Raw genomic sequence first — 20,816 nt, forward strand, 5'->3', positions numbered from 1 at the left:
AGGATGAATATGTATGAACTTTCCAATTTGTAAGTCGCTCTGGATAAGAGCGTCAGCTAAATGACTTAAATGTAAATTACATTATATACCCATCTATTCACCCGTTATCCATCTGTCCATCCATCCATCCACCCACCCATTCATTTATGTGTTTGTGTCTGTTTTTCTGTCTGTCCATGCATAATCTGTTGCCAATGATTTTTTTTCTTTGTTAGGTGACTTTCTCCTACCTCCATCCTGTCGATCCATAGTGTGTGCAGGCTTTTGTTCCAGTCAAGTTGGTGGCACCTTAATTGGGGAGGACGGTCTTGTGGTAAAGGCTGGAGCGGAGTAAGTGGAATGGTATCAAATACATTAAACACATGGTTTCCAGGTATTTGATGCCATTCCATTTGCGCCGTTCCAGACATTATTATGAGCCGTCCTCCCCTCAGCAGCCTCCACTGCTGAGTCAAGTATTATTAACACATCAGTTAAGGATGAAAGATTAGTTGATTTCTTTAGTCAGGTGTGTTAGTACTGGGTTGAAACAAAAACCTGCACACCTTGTTGTTCTCCAGGACCAGGTTTGAAGAACACTGGACTAACACCACCATGTAAATCATCGTCAACACGTACTGGTACTGCTTGTACCTCAGTTAGCCAGCAGGGGGAGACACAGTTCCATAAAACAGCAAAACATGTACATTTGTTTGACCCAATTTTCTACTCTTCCCAGAGACTATTGGGATCTCTGTTTTCCATTGAAATGCAGACAATACATGCAGGTTGCAGGAAACAGCTGCAGGTTAAAGTTGCCCCATAACCATAGGTCTGGGAGTTGGGTTGGCGTATGTTTTCTGTAAAATTCTGGACGTAAAATGCAAAACTGAGCAAGAACACGAAGTTAGTTACTGGTGGTCCCCTCTGACTATCTATCCTTCCAGCACCTATCTTATTAAACAACGTTTTATCCAGCACACTTGTGTCTGTGCCCTTTTTGCTATTTATTTTATGTTGAGCAACAGAAACGTAAAAAATGATTGAAATCTTTTGCTTCCTCGTGCAATGACTGAATAATCTAAAGTGGGATAATAGTCTATGATATACTATACCTGAAGCGTAATATTTCACATATTGATAGTTTCAGCTTTTTCAGGCTTTCCTGAGATCCAGTAGATTTGGGAAATCATCCTTTGAGGAAGGGAGAAGTTTTTCCCAAGGAATGCTGGAGGATCCAAGTGTGAGATTGTGTTTCCTGAAGCTGAAGTCAGTGGGAGCCAATCCTTATTTTTGCATTAATAATTCACGTCTTTCAGGAAAAAGGAAGACCATAAAGGGCAGTGCGGTGAGAGAGAGATTGAGAGAGAGAGAAAGAGAGAGACAGTAGAAAGAACAAAAGAAAGAGCCTCAGAGACTAGAGAGACCAGACAGTGTACAGAAGGAGGAAAAGAGAGAGCGTTGAGAACAAACTACCTTGGTAAACTGACAAATTTGAACTCAAACAGCAAAGAAGTGGGTCAGTGTGAAAAAGCTGAAATTCACACATGTTATTCATTTGCTCGCTCTGCCCTCATATTTAATGTTTACCATTTTATTTTTATGAAACCAGGGCTTCAGGTAAAAGTAGTACAGAAGTGGTTTGCTCAGTGGGAAATTAATATCAGGCTAGTCAGTGACAACTATGTGCAGTTTGGAGTTTGTGAGAGCCACTATGAGCTTATTGCAGGGACATAGACACTGTGTCCTGGGATTTCCTATTATCTTCTATGTAATGACTCTTGTGTGGCTTGTGAGTGTCATAGAGCAAAACAGATTACATGTGCGTGTTCATGAGAGTCATCCTTTCATAGTGGGGTAAGACGTTTTTGTAAGAAAAAAACATTTTCGGGATCTAACACCGCTCTAGTTCAGCTAACGGTTGGCATTGGTGGATGCATAAGAAATAGAAAAATCCAATGCAAAAACCCAGAAGTCTGTACTTCAAACGCACAACGTTTAAAAGGAGTTAGAGGCACTAAAAGTCGCCGGTGTTACCGTGGGAGACTCAAAGCGTTTAAACACTCTTCCCAGCACACCATATACTGTAAATAGCTACTTTAGAAACCTGTTATTTTTCTAGTTTATGTATATGTTTTCCATATGTATCATATTACATAGCAGTCTTTTGAACCGTCATCAAGCCCTTGACTTGTCTAAGTGCTGGATTGGATGACTGTGGGTCCCTATGGCGAAACCCTGCTTTAAGAATTCCACCATTGCTTAATTATGATATGATCAAGCCAAGATTGTGCTCTTTATCATGGACCGTTATGTGCAACTGTTGAAACAGGTCAAGATGAATAAAATTGTCCCTTTTGAACTCAAGTCTCAAACTAAGAAGCCAGGTTATGCTGTGTGTCTATTCTGTAACAATTCCACACAACTAATCAACAGAACTTGTTCTGCCTCAATTCCTCTTTTTTTTCAACCCAGAACTCTCAGAGAATAATTTCTCACTGACACAACCGGAATACACAGACCTCAGAACTGTTATGACTGTATATAGACGTTTCCTCTGCATACTTCCTCTTGATCATTTAGTTGTAATCGCTCTCTCTGTGTTACTTCCCTGTTTTATTAAGCATAGAGCCATAACGGGAGATCAGTACCAGACAGAATGGAATTTGTCAATTGTCCTGTCCAGAAGCAACCCCTAACCACACCCTGGACAGTAGTGTACATCTGAAAAGATTGGATAGATAGAAGGAAAATGGTGGAAACAGAACCAGAGGGCAAGGATGTGCGTGGGCCTTCAACGACATTGCTTATTTCAGATCTACACAAGTCTCATCTGTTAAGGCTGTGTAAGGGAGGTGAAGTCAGGTGCAGGAGAGCAGGGTAGAGTAAACAGACTCACTTTTATTCCGTTCAACAAAAAAATGACGTAAGTGCCCAAAAAACACAGAACATAAACTACAAAAGTATCGCACGTGAACAAACACCGTTAACAAAGAACAATTACACACAAAGACATGATGGGGAACAGAGGACTAAATACGTGTAGATTGATTGGGGAATGAAATGGAACATGGAATGGAACAAGACAAAACAAATGGACATGTGAAAAATGGAGCGGCGATGGCTCGGAAGCCGGTGACGTAGATCGCCAAACGCCGCCCGAACAAGGAGAGGAACCGACTTCAGCGGAAGTCGTGACATCATCAGCCATTTAATTAGCTGAATCAGGTGCCTTACTGCTGGGAAAAAGCTCACGTTCAAACCCCTGTGGATCCCTTGGATCAGGGTTAAGAACCCCGGCTCTAGGGAGCAGGGAGGCTAACGCTTGATTTGTGATTGGGCGTAAATGATCAGACTTTGGCATGGGGCCAACTTTCAAACTTTGGAATGAGCTACTGTCTGATGAGATACTGTTTGTGTCCCAAATGGCACCCTATGCCAATTATTATTATAATTAATAGACATTTTTGTAAGGGTTGATTATTTTTCAAAGTGGAAATTACAAACTTCAGAAGCATTTTTAAACCACACTACACATTTTTACACACTACACATTTTACATGTTCTGCATTGCAACAGTTTGATCAAATTAAGATCCTGCATCTGAATGTAGTACACTACTTTTAGTGCACTACTTTTGACCAGAGCTCAAAAGCCACTGTCTGCCTTCTGTATCACTCAGCTCACCCACTCAGTATCGAGCGGTTATAGGGTCACATGCCCTTTTCACTGACCCTTCTGAACCATCTAACATTGTGCCTTCACTGAATGTGGCCCAGACAAGCCCTCAAAACAAATTAGAAACAGGACAGGGGAACCTTGTCAACAACTGTTCCCTCCTCACTCTTCCTCAATCCAAGTCCACGCCACACCCTTTTCCAGTCAGCTCTGCTCTGTTTATCTCTCACCCCCATACCTAGTCTAGCCTGCCTGGAGACAGGGGTTACGAGAGGGGTGGGGCTGAACGGTGTAGTCAGGTGAATGATGCACAAATGGCCACCAGCTGAGATTGAGGACCCCTCAAAGCCCCCGTAGGCCATTAGGCTGTCCAGACAGTTGCCAGTGCCACTGTCACCGCCACCCAGCTCTCAGACTCAGACAGACGGGTACAGTAACAACAAACACCAGCCGGGCCAAGTAGAAGGGTGGCAAAGGGGAGGGGCTGGGGTGTTCCCCCTGAGCAGAGGAGGGCCCTATTGGCTGTTGCCAGGTGCTGGGTACTTAAATATTCATCAGTGTCCAATTAAGCAAGCTGTCTTGATCATTTAGTGGATTAAATATTCATAAGATGTGTGTGGTAGGAGTGGGCGTACGCACCAGATGACCATCTCTCTGTCCCGGTCACGCCGTATGACCTTTGTAGTTATCCCACTATGATTTATTAGAGTGCTGTGGTGGTGGTGGGTATGTGCCCTTTTGCATCCCCTTGGCCATTCTCTATAGTATGATGTGATCACGCTTTGTCAGTGATCATGTGTTCTTCTAAAATAAAGAATGATCAACCCTCATGTTATTATCAAATCCTTCTCTTTTAAAATGTTGATGTAATACTCTTTTCGGACTAGCACATTTCATGGCATTACCAACTGCTTTTCTATTTTCCTGAAGCCATTTGATTGATATTACCTGTCGACCAGATGCTATACATAAGAGTTGCCCTTTTGCCTCCTTGTCCGATTATGTTTGACATAGTAAAAACACATCCCAGAGCTTTCTATTTTAAAAACTATTATTTATGACCGCTGTACAGTATATTCAGGACTTCCTGGAATCAGGCTGACGAGGTGGAAAGTCTGTTTGATAAGTCCATCAATCTCTCAGCAGAATAATTTAATAGGCCTGTTAATAGTGCTCAGACAGTGGTTGTGTTGGTGGGGGAGAAAACGTCCACAAATAGAATATGCAGCACATTGTGGAACACAAACACTCTTCACAGACACATCACAGGTTCACACACTTAAATGCACGACTAGCCTATTTTTCCACCATGGAAAACTGTCAGTCATTCAAATACAGCACACTAAGAAAAACGGTCTGTCAAAATCAAATCCTAATGAAGTATTGTAATCCGGGATGGAATGGCAGTAAGCTATATCAATAGGGCTGAGTTCTAACTGGGATACACAGGTGTTATGCTAGTGTGAGAGGTGAGGCATGTTTTATTGACATGGTGAGGGTCTGAAATCTCAGTCTAATGAGGCACGTAAACTGAGTGACTGCGCTTGTGTTATGTACAGTATGCATGATGACAGGCAGGGCACGAGGATGATTGGCAAGTGAGAGAGAAAGAGTTCTATTAAACATAATTATATTAAGCATTAATACTTTTTTTTAAAGCGTGTGCTTATTCCTTTGAGGAGATCGTACACAGAGCTGCCATTGTGGATGATTTTCTTTCACATTGAAAGTTTATTTAGCCATTATTTAGTATAGACATGTTTCCCATGAGAAACACAGTTGCCATTTTATCTTGGTTGACTCTGTTTTTGTAACACAATGAAAAGACACTTGATACATGTTGCTTTTGTAATTATTCATGATTTCCTCCCTAGATGTGGATCAATCTCTGCTGTGACTTCTTCACTTTGCATTTACCTTTGATGAACTGTCATATACAGTTGAAGTCGGAAGTTTACATACACCTTAGCCAAATACATTTGAACTAAGATTTTCACAATTCATGACATTTAACCCGAGTAAAAATGCCCTGTCTTAGGTCAGTTAGGATCACCACTTTATTTTAAGAATGTGAAAATGTCAGAATAATAGTAGAGAGAATGATTTATTTCAGCATTGATTTCTTTCATCACATTCCCAGTGGGTCAGAAGTTTACATACACTCAATTAGTATTTGGTAGCATTGCCTTTAAATTGTTTGACTTGGGTCAAATGTTTCGGGTAGCCTTCCACAAGCTTCCCACAATAAGTTGGGTGAATTTTGGACCATTCCTCCTGACAGAGCTGGTGTAACTGAGTCAGGTTTGTAGGCCTCCTTGCTGCCACATGCTTTTTCAGTTCTGCCCACAAATTTTCTATAGGATTGAGGTCAGGGCTTTGTGATGGCTACTCCAATACCTTGACTTTGTTGTCCTTAAGCCATTTTGCCACAACTTTGGAAGTATACTTGGGGTCATTGTCCATTTGGAAGACCCATTTGCGACCAAGCTTTAACTTCCTGACTGATGTCCTGAGATGTTGCTTCAATATATCAAAATCATTTTCCTCCCTCATGATGCCATCTATTTTCTGAAGTGCACCAGTCCCTCCTGCAGCAAAGCACCCCCACAACATGATGCTGCTACCCCCATGCTTCACGGTTGGAATGGTGTTCTTCGGCTTCCAAGCATCCCCCTTTTTCCTCCAAACATAACGATGGTCATTATGGCCAAACAGTTCTATTTTTGTTTCATCAGACCATTTCTCCAAAAAGTCCGATCTTTGTCCCCATGTGCAGTTGTAAACCGTAGTCTGGCATTTTGATGGCCGTTTTGGAGCAGTGGCTTCTTCCTTGCTGAGTGGCCTTTCAGGTCATATGTCAATATAGGACTTGTTTTACTGTGGATATAGACTTTTGTACCTGTTTCCTCCAGCATCTTCACAAGGTTATTTGCTGTTGTTCTGCGATTGATTTGCACTTTTCGCACAAAAGTACTTTCATCTCTAGGAGACAGAACGCGCCTCCTTCCTGAGCAGTGTGACGGCTGTGTGGTCCCATGGTGTTTATACTTACGTACTATTGTTTGTACAGATGAACGTGGTACCATCAGGCATTTGAAAATTGCTCCGAAGGATGAACCAGACTTGTGGAGGTCTACAATTGTTTTTCTGAGGTCTTGGCTGATTTATTTAGATTTTCCCATGATGTCAAGTAGAGGCACTGAGTTTGAAAGTAGGCCTTGAAATACATCCACAGGTACACCTCCAATTGGCTCAAATGATGTCAATTAGCCTATCCGAAGCTTCTAAAGCCATGACATAATATTCTGGAATTTTACAAGCTGTTTAAAGGCACAGTCAACTTAGTGTATGTAAACTTCTGACCCACTGGAATTGTGATACAGTGAATTATAAGTGATAAAATCGGTCTGTAAACAATTGTTGGAAAAATTTGATATCCTAACCAACTTGCCAAAACTATAGTTTGTTAACAAGAAATTTGTGGAGTGGTTGAAAAACGAGTTAATGACTCCAACCGAAGTGTATGTAAACTTCTGACTTCTACCACCAGCGAAACCACATATAGTAATTCATACACGCAGTGTCATTAACCATTTAATTAAATCTGTCCACCTTCATGAACTTTGTTTACATAAATGTGTCAACCAAAATGAAGGCCTGAGAAGAGCTAGACCTAACAGTTTTCCGTATTCTTTGTCAGTGAAAAAGAAAATGAGACAAATTCCAAACCACAACCTTACCGGATCCTCTTTCTGTTGACACAGCTCTTAAATACTTTCATCTGCACGTTCAGAGATGTAAGATCATTTGTGACACTAACAGAGTTTTTTCCATCTCACGAACGAGAGCAAACTGCAAAATCTGACAGTGTATTAGTGCGGGAAAGCTTTTTTCGGTGCTATTTTATCTGTTAGTCCTTTTAAGTTCCTACGTGCTCTCAGACTCTTTGGTTGTTACCCTTTTAGTGTGAAACTCCCTTCTCTCCAGTAAGAGAAAGATAAATATGTACAGACACCCACTTCAATAATGAAACTAAAATGAGACACTTTACTTAAAAATGTTTACTTAAAAATGTACAGAAACAGTATAAATAATATTCAAGAAGTGCAATTTTCTAATAAACAGAACAACCTTTTGCTTTTTTACAAACTTTTACAATGGTCTGCAATATAGGAGGAAAAACACCAAAGTGTATAAAATGTTATATTACGGTTATAAAATGTTATATTACGGTTATAAAAGGTTATATGAAGATTATATCTTCACTTATATTTACATTGTTACAAAACACTTAACACCTAAAACATGACGAATACTACAATTGTTCTTGTTTTCAAAATACAAGTTGATTAAACTTTAAGAACATGATGTCGATCTATGCATCTACTGTGAAACACAGTATCTATGTATTGCATCGGTAACATATTGGATTAGCTTTCGCACGACTTGAAATACTGTTTCTCCAAAGGAAAACACATGATTTCCATTCATAGAAAAGCTTCAGTAATAGACAGTTTTGTAAAAGTTTCTCACTCCTACATTAGCAGCAGAGAGGCCAGTTTCAAACTTTTCTTTCATATGGACACAAATAAATGCGGAGTTTGTCAAAACATTGGCAAGTCCTTAATCTGGAGATGAACAGCAAAACATGACGCAGAAATGAACTTAACGTTAATTTCTCAGATCAGGGCCTCGTTTCCCAGCTGTGATGTAGGTCCAATGCAGCCATTTTTTAAAATCTCAATATTAAATAATTTCTGGGTATCAATTAAGTATCTTCATGTGATGGTTTTCAGTTAAAATGGTCAAAGAGCAAAGAGCAATGTCTCAAGCAAGAATTCTGCTAGGACTGTCTGGGAGTGGTCACCGCCTGGTGATGTCACCAGGCAGACAAAAACTCCATCCCACCAAAATAGACTTCAGGCGATCTTTTCAAACAGCTCTAACATTAAAGGGTACCAGAATAATTTCACCGTATTATTCCAACTTCATAGTGTGGAAATATATACAAATCATGTTTTTCACTGCACTGGGCCTTTAAGCATTACGACGATCGTACCAGATGCACCTTTATTTACAACCTTTTCAGTGTTTTCCAAACAAACACGCAGAGAGGACGTTCTCCAAGTGCGTTGTTAGACCATGTGTCGATACTGATAGGATCCAAAGAAAAGCAGCACTGCTCTCGGATCAGCTTTCTACATTCAAATCTTACCTTGGCATTAGAATTATTCCACAATACTGACGACGGATCAGCTCCTAGAGAGATTTTACCTCCTATGGTTGCAAATAGGCAATTGAGGCTGCTTATTATGTTTACCCAATAACAATGCACTAAATTACAGATAGGGCACATCATTACGCACATGTTGTCACAGAAACAGTAGCCTAGTCGCAAAATACAACTCAATTGATTCAATGCTACAAAGGCTCTGGGAGTCAAGGCCCTGTGTGATAACTCGCAAACAATCGGGGATAGCTAAAAAGACGTTAGGCTACAATATGCTGTCCTAACATTAGAAAATGTTAACAAGGTGACATCGTCCACTGAACCCCCTTTCATCCTCAAAAGAGTCAGAGTTAGTCTTACCAAAAACAATACATCTGTAGCTAATATTGACGTTTTTTTCCTAATGCTACATCTAGCTAAGGTGTGTTTATGAAAATCGTAATGTGCACGAAAATTTGCTAGCTAGCTAGTGTCTGCTTGCTGGCTGAGCCAACTTGCTGGCTGAACTCAGATCCATCCATATGAAACTAAGGGATGCTAACAACGCCAGTTCACACACTCAAATCGGAATACTCCCTCTAGCTACCTAGCTAGTGTAGTTAAATTCTAGGCTAATTGCACAAATGAGCTCAGTTTCTGTTCTGCTGTGATTAGTGCGTCGAGTTCTGCAGCACAGCTGATTGCTCTAGCTGCAATGCTATCGTGTTGGCCAAATGTTACGAAGTAACAACGCACAGTGACAGCTGTCAGAGTCAGATACTGATTTCTTCGAACATTCCCTTAACTTTGGTGTCATACAACTTCATCAACAAGCTGGCAAACTAAACTCAGCAAAAAAAAGAAACGTCCCTTTTTAGGACCCTGTCTTTCAAAGATAATTCGTAAAAATCCAAATAACTTCACAGATCTTCATTTTAAAGGGTATAAACACCGTGCTTGTTCAATGAACCATAAACAATTAATGAACATGCACCTGTGGAACGGTCGTTAAGACACTAACAGCTTACAGATGGTAGGCAATTAAGTTAAGTCACAGTTATGAAAACTTAGGACACTAAAGAGGCCTTTCTACTGACTCTGAAAAACACCAAAAGAAAGATGACCAGGGTCCCTGCTCATCTGCGTGAACGTGCCTTAGGCATGCTGCAAGGAGGCATGAGGATTGCAGATGTGGCCAGGGCAATAAATTGCAATGACCATACTGTGAGATGCCTAAGATAGCGCTACAGGGAGATAGCTGATCGTCCTCGGAGTGGCAGACCACGTGTAACAACACCTGCACAGGATCGGTACATCCGAACATCACACCTGCGGGACAGGTACAGGATGGCAACAACAACAGCCCGAGTGACACCAGGAATGCACAATCCCTCCATCAGTGCTCAGACTGTCCGCAATAGGCTGTGAGAGGCTGGACTGAGGGCTTGTAGGCCTGTTGTAAGGCAGGTCCACACCAGACATCACCGGCAACAACGTCGCCTATGGGCACAAACCCACCATCGCTGGACCAGACAGGACTGGCAAAAAGTGCTCTTCACTGACGAGTCGCGGTTTTGTCTCACCAGGGGTGATGGTCGGATTCGCGTTTATCGTCAAAGGAATGAACATTACACCCGAGGCCTGTACTCTGGAGCGGGATCGATTTGGAGGTGGAGGGTCCTTCATGGTCTGGGGCGGTGTGTCACAGCATCATTGGACTGAGCTTGTTGTCTTTGCAGGCAATCTCAACGCTGTGCGTTACAGGGAAGGCATCCTCCTCCCTCATGTGGTACCCTTCCTGCAGGCTCATCCTGACATGACCCTCCAGCATGACAATGTCACCAGCCATACTGCTCGTTCTGTGGGTGATTTCCTGCAAGAGGAATGTCAGTGTTCTGCCATGGCCAGCGAAGAGCCCGGATCTAAATCCCATTTAGCACGTCTGGGACCTGTTGGATCGGAGGGCGAGGGCTAGGGCCATTCCTCTCAGAAATGTACAGGAACTTGCAGGTGCCTTGGTGGAAGAGTGGTGTAACATCTCACAGTCTGGCAAATCTGGTTCAGTCCATGAGGAGGAGATGCACTGCAGTACTTAATGCAGCTGGTGGCCACTTCAGATACTGACGGTTACTTTTGATTTTGACCCCCCCTTTGTTCAGGGACACATTATTCAATTTATGTTAGTCACATGCCTATGGAACTTGTTCAGTTTATATCTCAGTTTTTGAATCTTGTTATGTTCATACAAATATTTACACATATTAAGTTTGCTGAATATAAACGCAGTTGACAGTGAGAGGACGTTTATTTTTTTGCTGAGTTTAGCTACCGTAATGGCCATTCAAACAAGCAATGGTAAGGCTGCTAGCTGGAGCAAGTTTGCTCAGCTGATCAAGCATGGTTTGCCGTAGTATCAATGACTGTATGCGTATAGCCAGTACGTCATAGCTACAAAGAGCAGAGTGAACTTCAGAATTAGAAACTAGTGTTAAGCAGATTAGCAAAGTCAAAACATTTTGAGATGAGCTCCACGTTTGGTTAGGGGCAATTTCATGGTAACAGAGTGACACTGACACTCAGATTTTTCACTTTAAAATGTATGTCAAACAAAAACCAATGACTGCAAAGTTAAACAAACCATACAACTCTATGCACAATGAGTGCGTCAAACAATTTCCACAGAGAATTTTACAAAAACACATTTACTTGATGAACAGTACAGGTGCAAAGTTTGATAACAGAATGATGGTTTGCGCTGTTTATGCCGTCATTCTCTTATCAAACTTTGCAACATTTGCCGTTAGACAGACGGCTCCTGGCAACTGCCAGTCTTATTAGAATGATGCCATCTATAGGGAGACAATGCCCCTGCTTGAACCGTTTCAATGATATAATTTCCTTAGTCAGATTCTGGGATAGATGGATTACATCGTCCCCCATTGCTCTTGCTATGTTTGGGGTTCCACCTGGCTCTATGCTGAGTCTGTTTAATATTCCAGAGTACCTGCAAGTCACCAGTCCAGGGTTCCTTCAGTAGTCACACCTGCATATCCCTCTGGCTCCCATAGTTTGAGCATACATACTGAACATCAAACCCCTAACCTTCCTCTGCCATCAACGACCATGCTTTTCCGCCTCTTGTGTGGCGGCCGCCACTTCTGACGAGTTCTTGGAGTTGTGCATCTTGTGCTGGCTGCTGTCGGTGGAACGTGGCCGCAGGGTGGCCCGCCCCCGGAGGCCTGCAAGGCCGCGACGCAGCTCCTTGCGGATGTTGTCGCTGGAAAGCACATAGAGGATGGGGTTGATGGCGCTGTTGAAGGTGGACAGGCCCAGGGAGATAGTGTAAGGGGTATAGAGGCTTTCCTGGAAATGGCACTTCTGCAGCTCGGTGAAGTGGAAGGTGACTGCGCGCAGCAGCAGAATGACATGGTATGGCGCGAAGCACACCAGGAAGAGGACCACCACGGCGAACGCCAAGTAGCGCACCCGCTCCTTCTGGCACTGCCGTAGCCCTGTGCTAGCCTGCACGTTGGCCAGGATAGCACGGTTAGTAACCACCAGCACAACCAAGGGGAACAGGAAGCCAATGACGAAGCGGGCATAGTTGAAACCCGTCACGGTGGACGTGCCCTTGCCTGGCTCGAAGCAGCGCCGCTGCCCCTCTGCCGCATCGCCCTCTGGCATGGTAAACACCGGCACGTGGCCCACGAACACCACCAAGACGATGGCCACGGTAACTGCAACCGCCAGTCTCTGTCGGCGAAGGCCGCGCGACTCCACGGCGTAGACCACGGCCACGTATCTGTCACTGGAGACGCAGCACAGCAGGAAGATGCTGATGTACATGTTGTTGAAGAAGAAGTAGCCCGTCACCTTGCAAGCCATTGAGCTCCAGCGCCATTGGTGGCCCGCGTTCACGTAGTTGGCCCACATGGGCAGGGTGCAGAGGTACATGAGGTCACACACGGACAAACTCAACAGGTAGATGCCCAGGACATTTTTGCGGCGCACCTGGAGGAAGGTCAGGTAGACAGTAGCGATATTGGCAGGCAGCCCGATGACCAGCACCACACTGTAAAGCACCACCAGGGGCACGCGGTCCTCTTCGTAGTTCGGGGTGCACGGGGGAGCATCAGTGCTACAGTTGATGGCAGCCACGCTGGTCTGAGTCACACTCGGGTCATGCATGATGTCTGAAGGGTAAAGAGAGAGAGGGAAAAAAAGAAGTCACATTTCCCATTTCGGTATGCCAAAATGTATGTAAATACAAATTAGGAAACCACAGGATTAACTCTAAATCACTCTATTTGCAGACCCTTTTTCCAGAGACTTTTCCAGGTAATTCATATTGGCTGGATATCTGCGGAACAAATCATGCTTATAGATGGCCTTTGGTTGTAAGGTAACTTAATAAAAGTATTTTAATATTGATCACAATTGGAGTTAATGGTTTATTTCCAAGCTTTTTTTTTGGTCTTTGTCTTCTGTTAATGTGATAGACTTTACCTAACTTACATACACATACAGAGACATACACATAATTACTCTCTGTATTCACAGGAAAGGCCTTATAACCCTCCCCTTAGGGGGCACTAAAGGACTAATGAGTAAGTTGCTCAAAGGATACAGAAGCTGAGTCATATGCATTGTGGGTTACATGCATGACTATGTGCGACTGTCCAAAAGTGGCAACATGGTTTAAAGTCAGCCCTCGGATTTATGAAAATTTGCATGTGAGTTGTCAAGGAATATTCAGAAAACATTGCACTTAGCATGTTGAGTTGTTAGCATGTTAGCATGTGCTCATTTTCATTTTCCGTTGTGTGAACACAACCCTAGGTTTGTAAAGGGAGACGGTACTGGACTGCCCCTTTAGGTGTCTGGCTTCCTCATGGTTTGTTCTTTACTTTAACATTAGGGACTTTTTCACTGTAGCCTTATACTTCTCTTTCTGGGGATTGCCTCATACTTTCTGAGAGAAATTGTCTCCTTTCAGAAATTGCTTTCCAAATAAAGCTGAATCTAAACCTAATTGTAACACCGCCCTTGAGTATTTCTCTCCCTCCTCTCGGAAATAGTTGTTCAAATAATTGTAACACTGCTCATTTTTCTATACTGAACAAAAATGTCAACGATTTTACTGAGTTACAGTTCATATAAGGAAATCAATCAATGAAAAATAAATAAATTAGGCCCTATATCGATTTCACATGACTTGGCATGGCTGGGCCTGGGTGGGCCCAGGCCCACCCAGTGGGGAGCCAGACCCAGCCAATCAGAATGAGTCTTTCCTCACAAAAGTGCTTTATTAGAGACAGAAACACTCCTCAGTTTCATCAGCTGTCCGGGTGGCTAGTCTCAGACAATCCCGCAGGTAAAGAAGCTGGATGTGAAGGTACTGGGCTGGCGTGGTTACACGTGGTCTGCATTTGTGAGGCCGGTTGGATGTACTGCCAAATTGTCTAAAACGACGTTGGAGGCAGCTTATGGTAGACAAATGAACATCAGATTCTGGTGGAGATTCCTGCAGTCAGCATGCCAATTGCATGCTCTCTCAAAACTTGAGACATCTGTGGCATTGTGTTGTGTGACAAAACTGCACATTTTAGTGGACTTTTATTGCCCCCAGCACAAGGTGCACCTATGCAATGACAATGCTGTTGAACCAACTTCTTGATATGCCACACCTGTCAGGTGGATGGATTATCTTGGCAAAGGAGAAATACTAACAGGGATGTTAACAAATTTGTGCACAAAATGTGAGAGAAATAAGCTTTTTGTGCGTATGGAACATTTATGGGATCTTTTATTTCAGCTAATGAAACATGGGACCAACACTTAACACGTTGCGTTTATATTTTTGTTCAGTATCATTGTATTATTTCACCTTTTCATCCCCTCTTTGCTTAGCAACATCTGTGCCTGAACAGAAATCTAACCACACACACACACACACACACACACACACACACACACACACACACACACACACACACACACACACACACACACACACACACACACACACACACACACACACACACACAACAGAGCTCTAACTGTATGTGGTGTAGGCTACGACCAGCTTTTAACCACTCACAGCAAAACAACAACTCTAACCCAGGACCCACCCCCACCAGTTCTCTCTCGCTCTCTCTTCCGCCTCTTATCCAAGCCCCAAAGCTTAACAAGGCATCGCCTGAAAAATTCATCACACATCTCAGAGGAGAAAGGAGGGGAAATGCTGTAGATGGAAAAACAAGTGCGCCACTGGCTACACGTGAATGATAGATATCATAGTCATCAATTATATTAGATTAGAATACATCTGAAATCTAATGAAGATTTACACCTACAAATTACTGAGAATGGAGGAGGTTTTGCAATTGATCAATGAATGAGGACATGATGAATTAGGGTATTTTTGAACAGCAAACTAGCCAACTGGTGATAACCAGTTCAGACATTTTAATTGTTGAGTGACCTGAGTCAAAGGAGTGATTTAATTAAACTTCACTCTAAGCCAAGGCAAAGAGAGTCTTTTTTTACTGAAAACGTCTGAGGTTTAACCCTGCAGTCACACAGTTGACAGTCCCTGTGATGTGCTGAGGAGAAATGAACAAATTGAACCAGCCCAGTCTTTACTTGATAAAATAATATTACTCACTTCTGAAATGAGTATAGGGTCAAGAAGCCTTGTTTTACCATTTTACTTGTGACTGGTACAATCACCACGAACAAGAGCGACACTCATCTGTGGCTGTTCAATATCGATGCTTAAATAAGACATTGTTCATTTCCCAGTTACATTTCAAATAAGATGGGTTAATGAATGGATCACTACAGCATTGGAAAAACAAGCATCGGGGAGCTGCTGCCTGGCAAGTGAGACAAGGAGCTGATACTGTAGATTAGACAAATGTACATTTGAATCATTAATACAGTACTACAAGTAACGTATATTCATTTTACACGAAATTTACCATTCAGAATTCATAGCCCAGGCTGTATAGCTTCTACTGAACAATGAACCATGACATTGGTTCAGTCAGTGCATTGACATAATATATATATATATATATATATATATGTCATGGTTCATTGTTCAGTAGAAGCTATACAGCCTGGGATATAATTTCATAAATTCTGAATTGTAAATAAATAAATATATATATATATTTATATTATCTCTGAAACCAAGCTTGTGCGCTGAAATAGAATCCCCACTAGACACTTTGGATCGATATTGAAAGAAAGCGGGGTTACTCGGCCTGCTGTAAGGCTTTGTCTTCATTGTGTTACATGCTCTGTTTCCTGACACACATCAACGGTTAAGGAGGACACGATTACTTTCGGAGAAAATGTCACATTTTCTTAATGTATCGCCTGCCATAAGTGAGAGTGATGCACGCTCATTTCACACCCGTTAATCTGGGTGCTCCGGACATATTTGGGGAGAGGAGGTCTCAGGGCCTCTTTCAACTCACTTGATAGTTTGAATGGGAGACATGTAGGTCTACATTATATCTAGGCTAGCCAGTGTACGGGATGGGACACACATTATTATGAGAATAGGGTTAAGATATAACGGGCCGAGTTCGCGTGTCGTGACCTCTTTCAATAGCATTCCTTCCCTTTGGACAGAATTAGTGTCACATTACTTGACATACAATGTCAACATGTATTTTTATAAACAACATGCACTGCAAGGTTACAACAACAACCTGACTGATGAAAAATAGTTTACTATTTTAGATTTCGGCTGTGATTTTGGAACAAAAAAAGACAAGGCATTGCCAGACAATTTCAATTAAAAACTTACAATGACATATATTCATTACATATTGATAATCCCTTTGTTTCCAATAACAAATAACACACTAAATCGTTGTAAGTCGCTCTGGATAAGAGCGTCTGCTAAATGACTTAAATGTAAATGTAACAAGGTGGCAAGCTGAACAGCTACGATATGCTTGCTTATTTTATTGGGCACTTAATACTGAATAGCCGCCTGGAATGTACATTCACAATTGCTTTCTAATGCTAATAAAAATTAAGGTAGCAGGCTAACCACCAATACTCACTATTTTATTTCATTTCCGTGTATGGGTAAAATTACCCAATGTCGGCTACAACAATAACAGCTAATGCAGCAGACCCCCAACTGAATTCTCAACCACCCACCCATAGATGAATGAGTGACTATTGCTCGTCACTACCAGTGACTGAGGTGACCTGCACTGCGAAGGAACGCGCACTAACGACCTGGGCGAGAGCTAATGTTAAATGAATCATTTCCTAAAAGTTACAATTATCACCATCACACATATCAACATTTGTCAGATAAACTCACCGTTTAGCTGTATCGTCTCTTGAAATCTGTAAAAAGTGTTCATTCATTGCTGTCTGAAAGAGATGCTTGTTCCACCTTCATACATGCTATATTCAGAAACGGTTAAAAAGCTGTCTGCAAGAGATGCTTGTTCCACCTTAATACATGCTATATTCAGACACGGTTAAAAAGCTGTCTGCAAGAGATGCTTGTTCCACCTTAATACATGCTATATTCAGACACGGTTAAAAAGCTGTCTGCAAGAGATGCTTGTTCCACCTTCATACATGCTATATTCAGAAACGGTTAAAAAGCTGTCTGCACGTCCACCTACGCGCACAGGGAGGTCCTAGTCCTCGCGCTCTCAAGTGTCACGTGGTTTGATCTAGTAATATCAAGTGACAGACAATTATTTATTTACTGCTCCAGTGAACTCTGGCTACCACCTCCTCATAAAAAATGTATTGCAATTACCTATTGAAAAAGACATGCATAAGCACATGCAATATTTTTTTGCGCTGTATACAGCTACATTTATTTTACCTGCTTGACAATCTGGCTTCATTTAACACATCTCTACAATATAAATGAATAGTGTAAATATGTGGCTATTGAATTAATCCAAAATGTTGTTTTAAACAACAACAAAAAAATAACCCTACAATAAATGAATCGGGCTACATGCAACTGAGCTGCTAAAGTGAATAGCCTACAGACAATAAACTCCACTGATAACACACTAGTAAAGTTAACTATTTGAATTTCAGTTGGTTTCAGAGCTCAATTTGTAAAACAAAACCAGGTATCATTTACTCAATGGTTAATGATTAAAAAATGCAGGCCATTGCACAAAATGTTAGAGCCAACATCAGGAGCCATATCTGAGCTAACTGCTCTGACATTTCTGTTGATGTTTTTTACTTAGTCTTCTGTGTAAAAACAGAAGGACATGCATTAGTGTTAACATTTAGACAATGCCGAAGGATATTGTTTAAGTAATTAAATAGCCTATGGCAATGGTTAGTGGGCCCACTGCTTGTGTTGTTCTGAACTTGCCCCACTCCTGAACTTACTAGCAGCCTACAAACCTAGATAAAATTGCACAAAAACATGGCCAAAAACAAGACAGCACAGAGACATGTTTTCAAAAGAGGAACTGAAAGAATAAAAGAAGAAAGAATTCTCAATCCAAATAACTTACATTCCATTCCAAGATGGCGTAGCAGTCAGACGTCTTTGTCGTCGTCTTGTCGTGTCCCATGTATATACCTTTTTATATATTTTTCTTTGCATATCTTTTTTATATTTTACTAAACCTCAACTTCAAAATACTCTTCTGCAACCCGCCTCACCCAATGTGGTGTGGATCTGCTTTTTTTCGACAGTATTTTTCTTTACTTCTGAACCGGAATCCCCCAACAGAAGCTAGCCAGCTAACTAGCTACTAGCTAGCTAACCACTGCTAGCGGTCTACAGCTAACCTTTAGCTCGAAAAACTCTCGCCAGTTTCCACAACGCAATTCAAACCATAGCATACCGGACCTATTTTCTCTCCATATCCCCGGATTCCTACCGCAAGCTCTGAATCTTTTCACCTGGATCATCGCAGCTAGCTAGCTGCAATCCAAGTGGCTACTCCTGGCTAACGTCTCTGTCCCGAAGCAAGCACCAATTAGCCTGGAGCTAGCCCATGCTAGGCCTATCTCCCGGCTAGCTAAAGAGGTCCATCAGCCACTCCGGGCCTACTGTATTATTGACTGTATGTTTGTTTATTCCATGTGTAACTCTATGTTGTTGTATGTGTCGAACTGCTTTGCCAGGTCGCAGTTGCAAATGAGAACTTGTTCTCAACTAGCCTACCTGGTTAAATAAAGGTGAAATAAAAATAAATAAAAAACAATACCTGTTTTGCCAATTGGCCCGGACCCGTTTTACTGCCGGTACGGAGCTCCTTCACGACTGGACTACCGACGTAATCTGCCCGAGGGGGTTATTCAGCTGTCTAAAGCATATCGGACTGTTAGCTGAATAGGTCCATCGGCCAATTTCTTGGGCCACTATACCTATTTTGCCAATTGGCCTGGACCCCTTTTACTACACGAAGCCCTGCTTATCCATCAAGACTGGACTACTGACGTAATCTGCCTGAGTTTTTTTTTTCTCCAACAGGCCCATCTGTCGCGACGTCCCCTGAATGCCCATCTGCTAGCCTGCTAGCCGCGGCCCGCTAGCTGTCTAGAGCATATTGGACTGTTAGCTGAAGAGCTCCATCGGCCAATTTCTTGGGCCACTATACCTATTTTGCCAACTGGACTGGGCCCCTTTGCTACACGGAACCTTACTAATCCATCACGACTGGTCTATCGACGTAACCGCACGAGGAGGCTCCGCACGAGGAGGCCATAACAGACTTCCTCCGTTGTGATGTCCCTCTAAGGCCCTTCTGCTAGCTTGCTAGCCCCGGCCTGCTACCTGTCTGAATCGCCGTGTCTTCAGCCAGCCTAACTGCTCACTGGACCCCTATGATCACTCGGCTACGCATGCCTCTCCCTAATGTCAATATACCTTGTCCATTACTGTTCTGGTTAGTGATTATTGTCTTATTTCACTGTAGAGCCTCCAGCACTGCTCAATATGCCTTAGCCAAACCTTTAGTTCCACCTCCCACACATGCGGTGACATCAGCTGGTTTAAATGTTTCTAGAGACAATGTCTCTCTCATCATCACTCAATGCCTAGGTTTACCTCCACTGTATTCACATCCTACCATACCTTTGTCTGTACATTATACCTTGAAGCTAGTTTATCGCCCCCAGAAACCTGCTCCTTTTACGCTATGTTCCGGACGTCCTAGACGACCAATTCTCATAGCTTTTAGTCGTACCCTTATCCTACTCCTCCTCTGTTCCTCTGGTGATGTAGAGGTGAATCCAGGCCCTGCAGTGCCTAGCTCCACTCCTATTCCCCAGGCGCTCTCTTTTGATGACTTCTGTAACCGTAATAATTTTCATGCATGTTAACATTAGAAGCCTCCTCCCTAAGTTTGTTTTATTCACTGCTTTAGCACACTCTGCCAACCCGGATGTCCTAGCCGTGTCTGAATCCTGGCTTAGGAAGACCACAAATAACTCTGAAATCTCCATCCCTAGCTACAACATTTTCCGACAAGATAGAACGGCCAAAGGGGGCGGTGTTGCAATCTACTGCAGTGATAGCCTGCAGAGTTCTGTCCTACTATCCAGGTCTGTACCCAAACAATTTGAACTTCTACTTTTAAAAATCCACCTCTCTAAATATAAGTCTCTCACCGTTGCCGCCTGCTATAGACCACCCTCTGACCCCAGCTGTGCTCTGGACACCATATGTGAACTGATTGCCCCCCATCTATCTTCAGAGCCCGTGCTGTTAGGTGACCTAAACTGGGACATGCTTAACACCCCAGCCATCCTACAATCTAAGCTTGATGCCCTCAATCTCACACAAATTATCAATGAACCTACCAGGTACCACCCCAAAGCCGTAAACACGGGCACCCTCATAGCCAACTTGCCCTCTAAATACACCTCTGCTGTTTTCAACCAAGATCTCAGCGATCACTGCCTCATTGCCTGCATCCGT

The 20,816-nt window shown here is 42.6% G+C and overlaps 1 protein-coding gene across 2 annotated transcripts; it reads right to left on the bottom strand.

The window, feature by feature from the left end:
* Positions 1–7,700: 7,700 nt before the first annotated feature.
* Positions 7,701–17,521, bottom strand: LOC139583134 (probable G-protein coupled receptor 132). 2 transcript variants are annotated; one of them, XM_071413911.1, is made up of 2 exons: positions 17,220–17,521; positions 7,701–13,059 (listed from the first exon to the last, which is right to left on the bottom strand). In XM_071413911.1, exons 1-2 carry the CDS (start codon positions 17,260–17,262, stop codon positions 11,981–11,983), a joined length of 1,122 nt encoding a protein of 373 aa, XP_071270012.1. In that variant the 5' UTR covers positions 17,263–17,521; the 3' UTR covers positions 7,701–11,980. The 2 variants fall into 2 exon arrangements, with proteins under 2 accessions (XP_071270012.1, XP_071270013.1); XM_071413912.1 differs by lacking the exon at positions 17,220–17,521 and adding an exon at positions 16,951–17,041.
* Positions 17,522–20,816: the final 3,295 nt, after the last annotated feature.

The sequence above is a fragment of the Salvelinus alpinus genome, chromosome 8 (assembly GCF_045679555.1).
Source record: "Salvelinus alpinus chromosome 8, SLU_Salpinus.1, whole genome shotgun sequence".
NCBI classification, from domain to species: domain Eukaryota; kingdom Metazoa; phylum Chordata; class Actinopteri; order Salmoniformes; family Salmonidae; genus Salvelinus; species Salvelinus alpinus.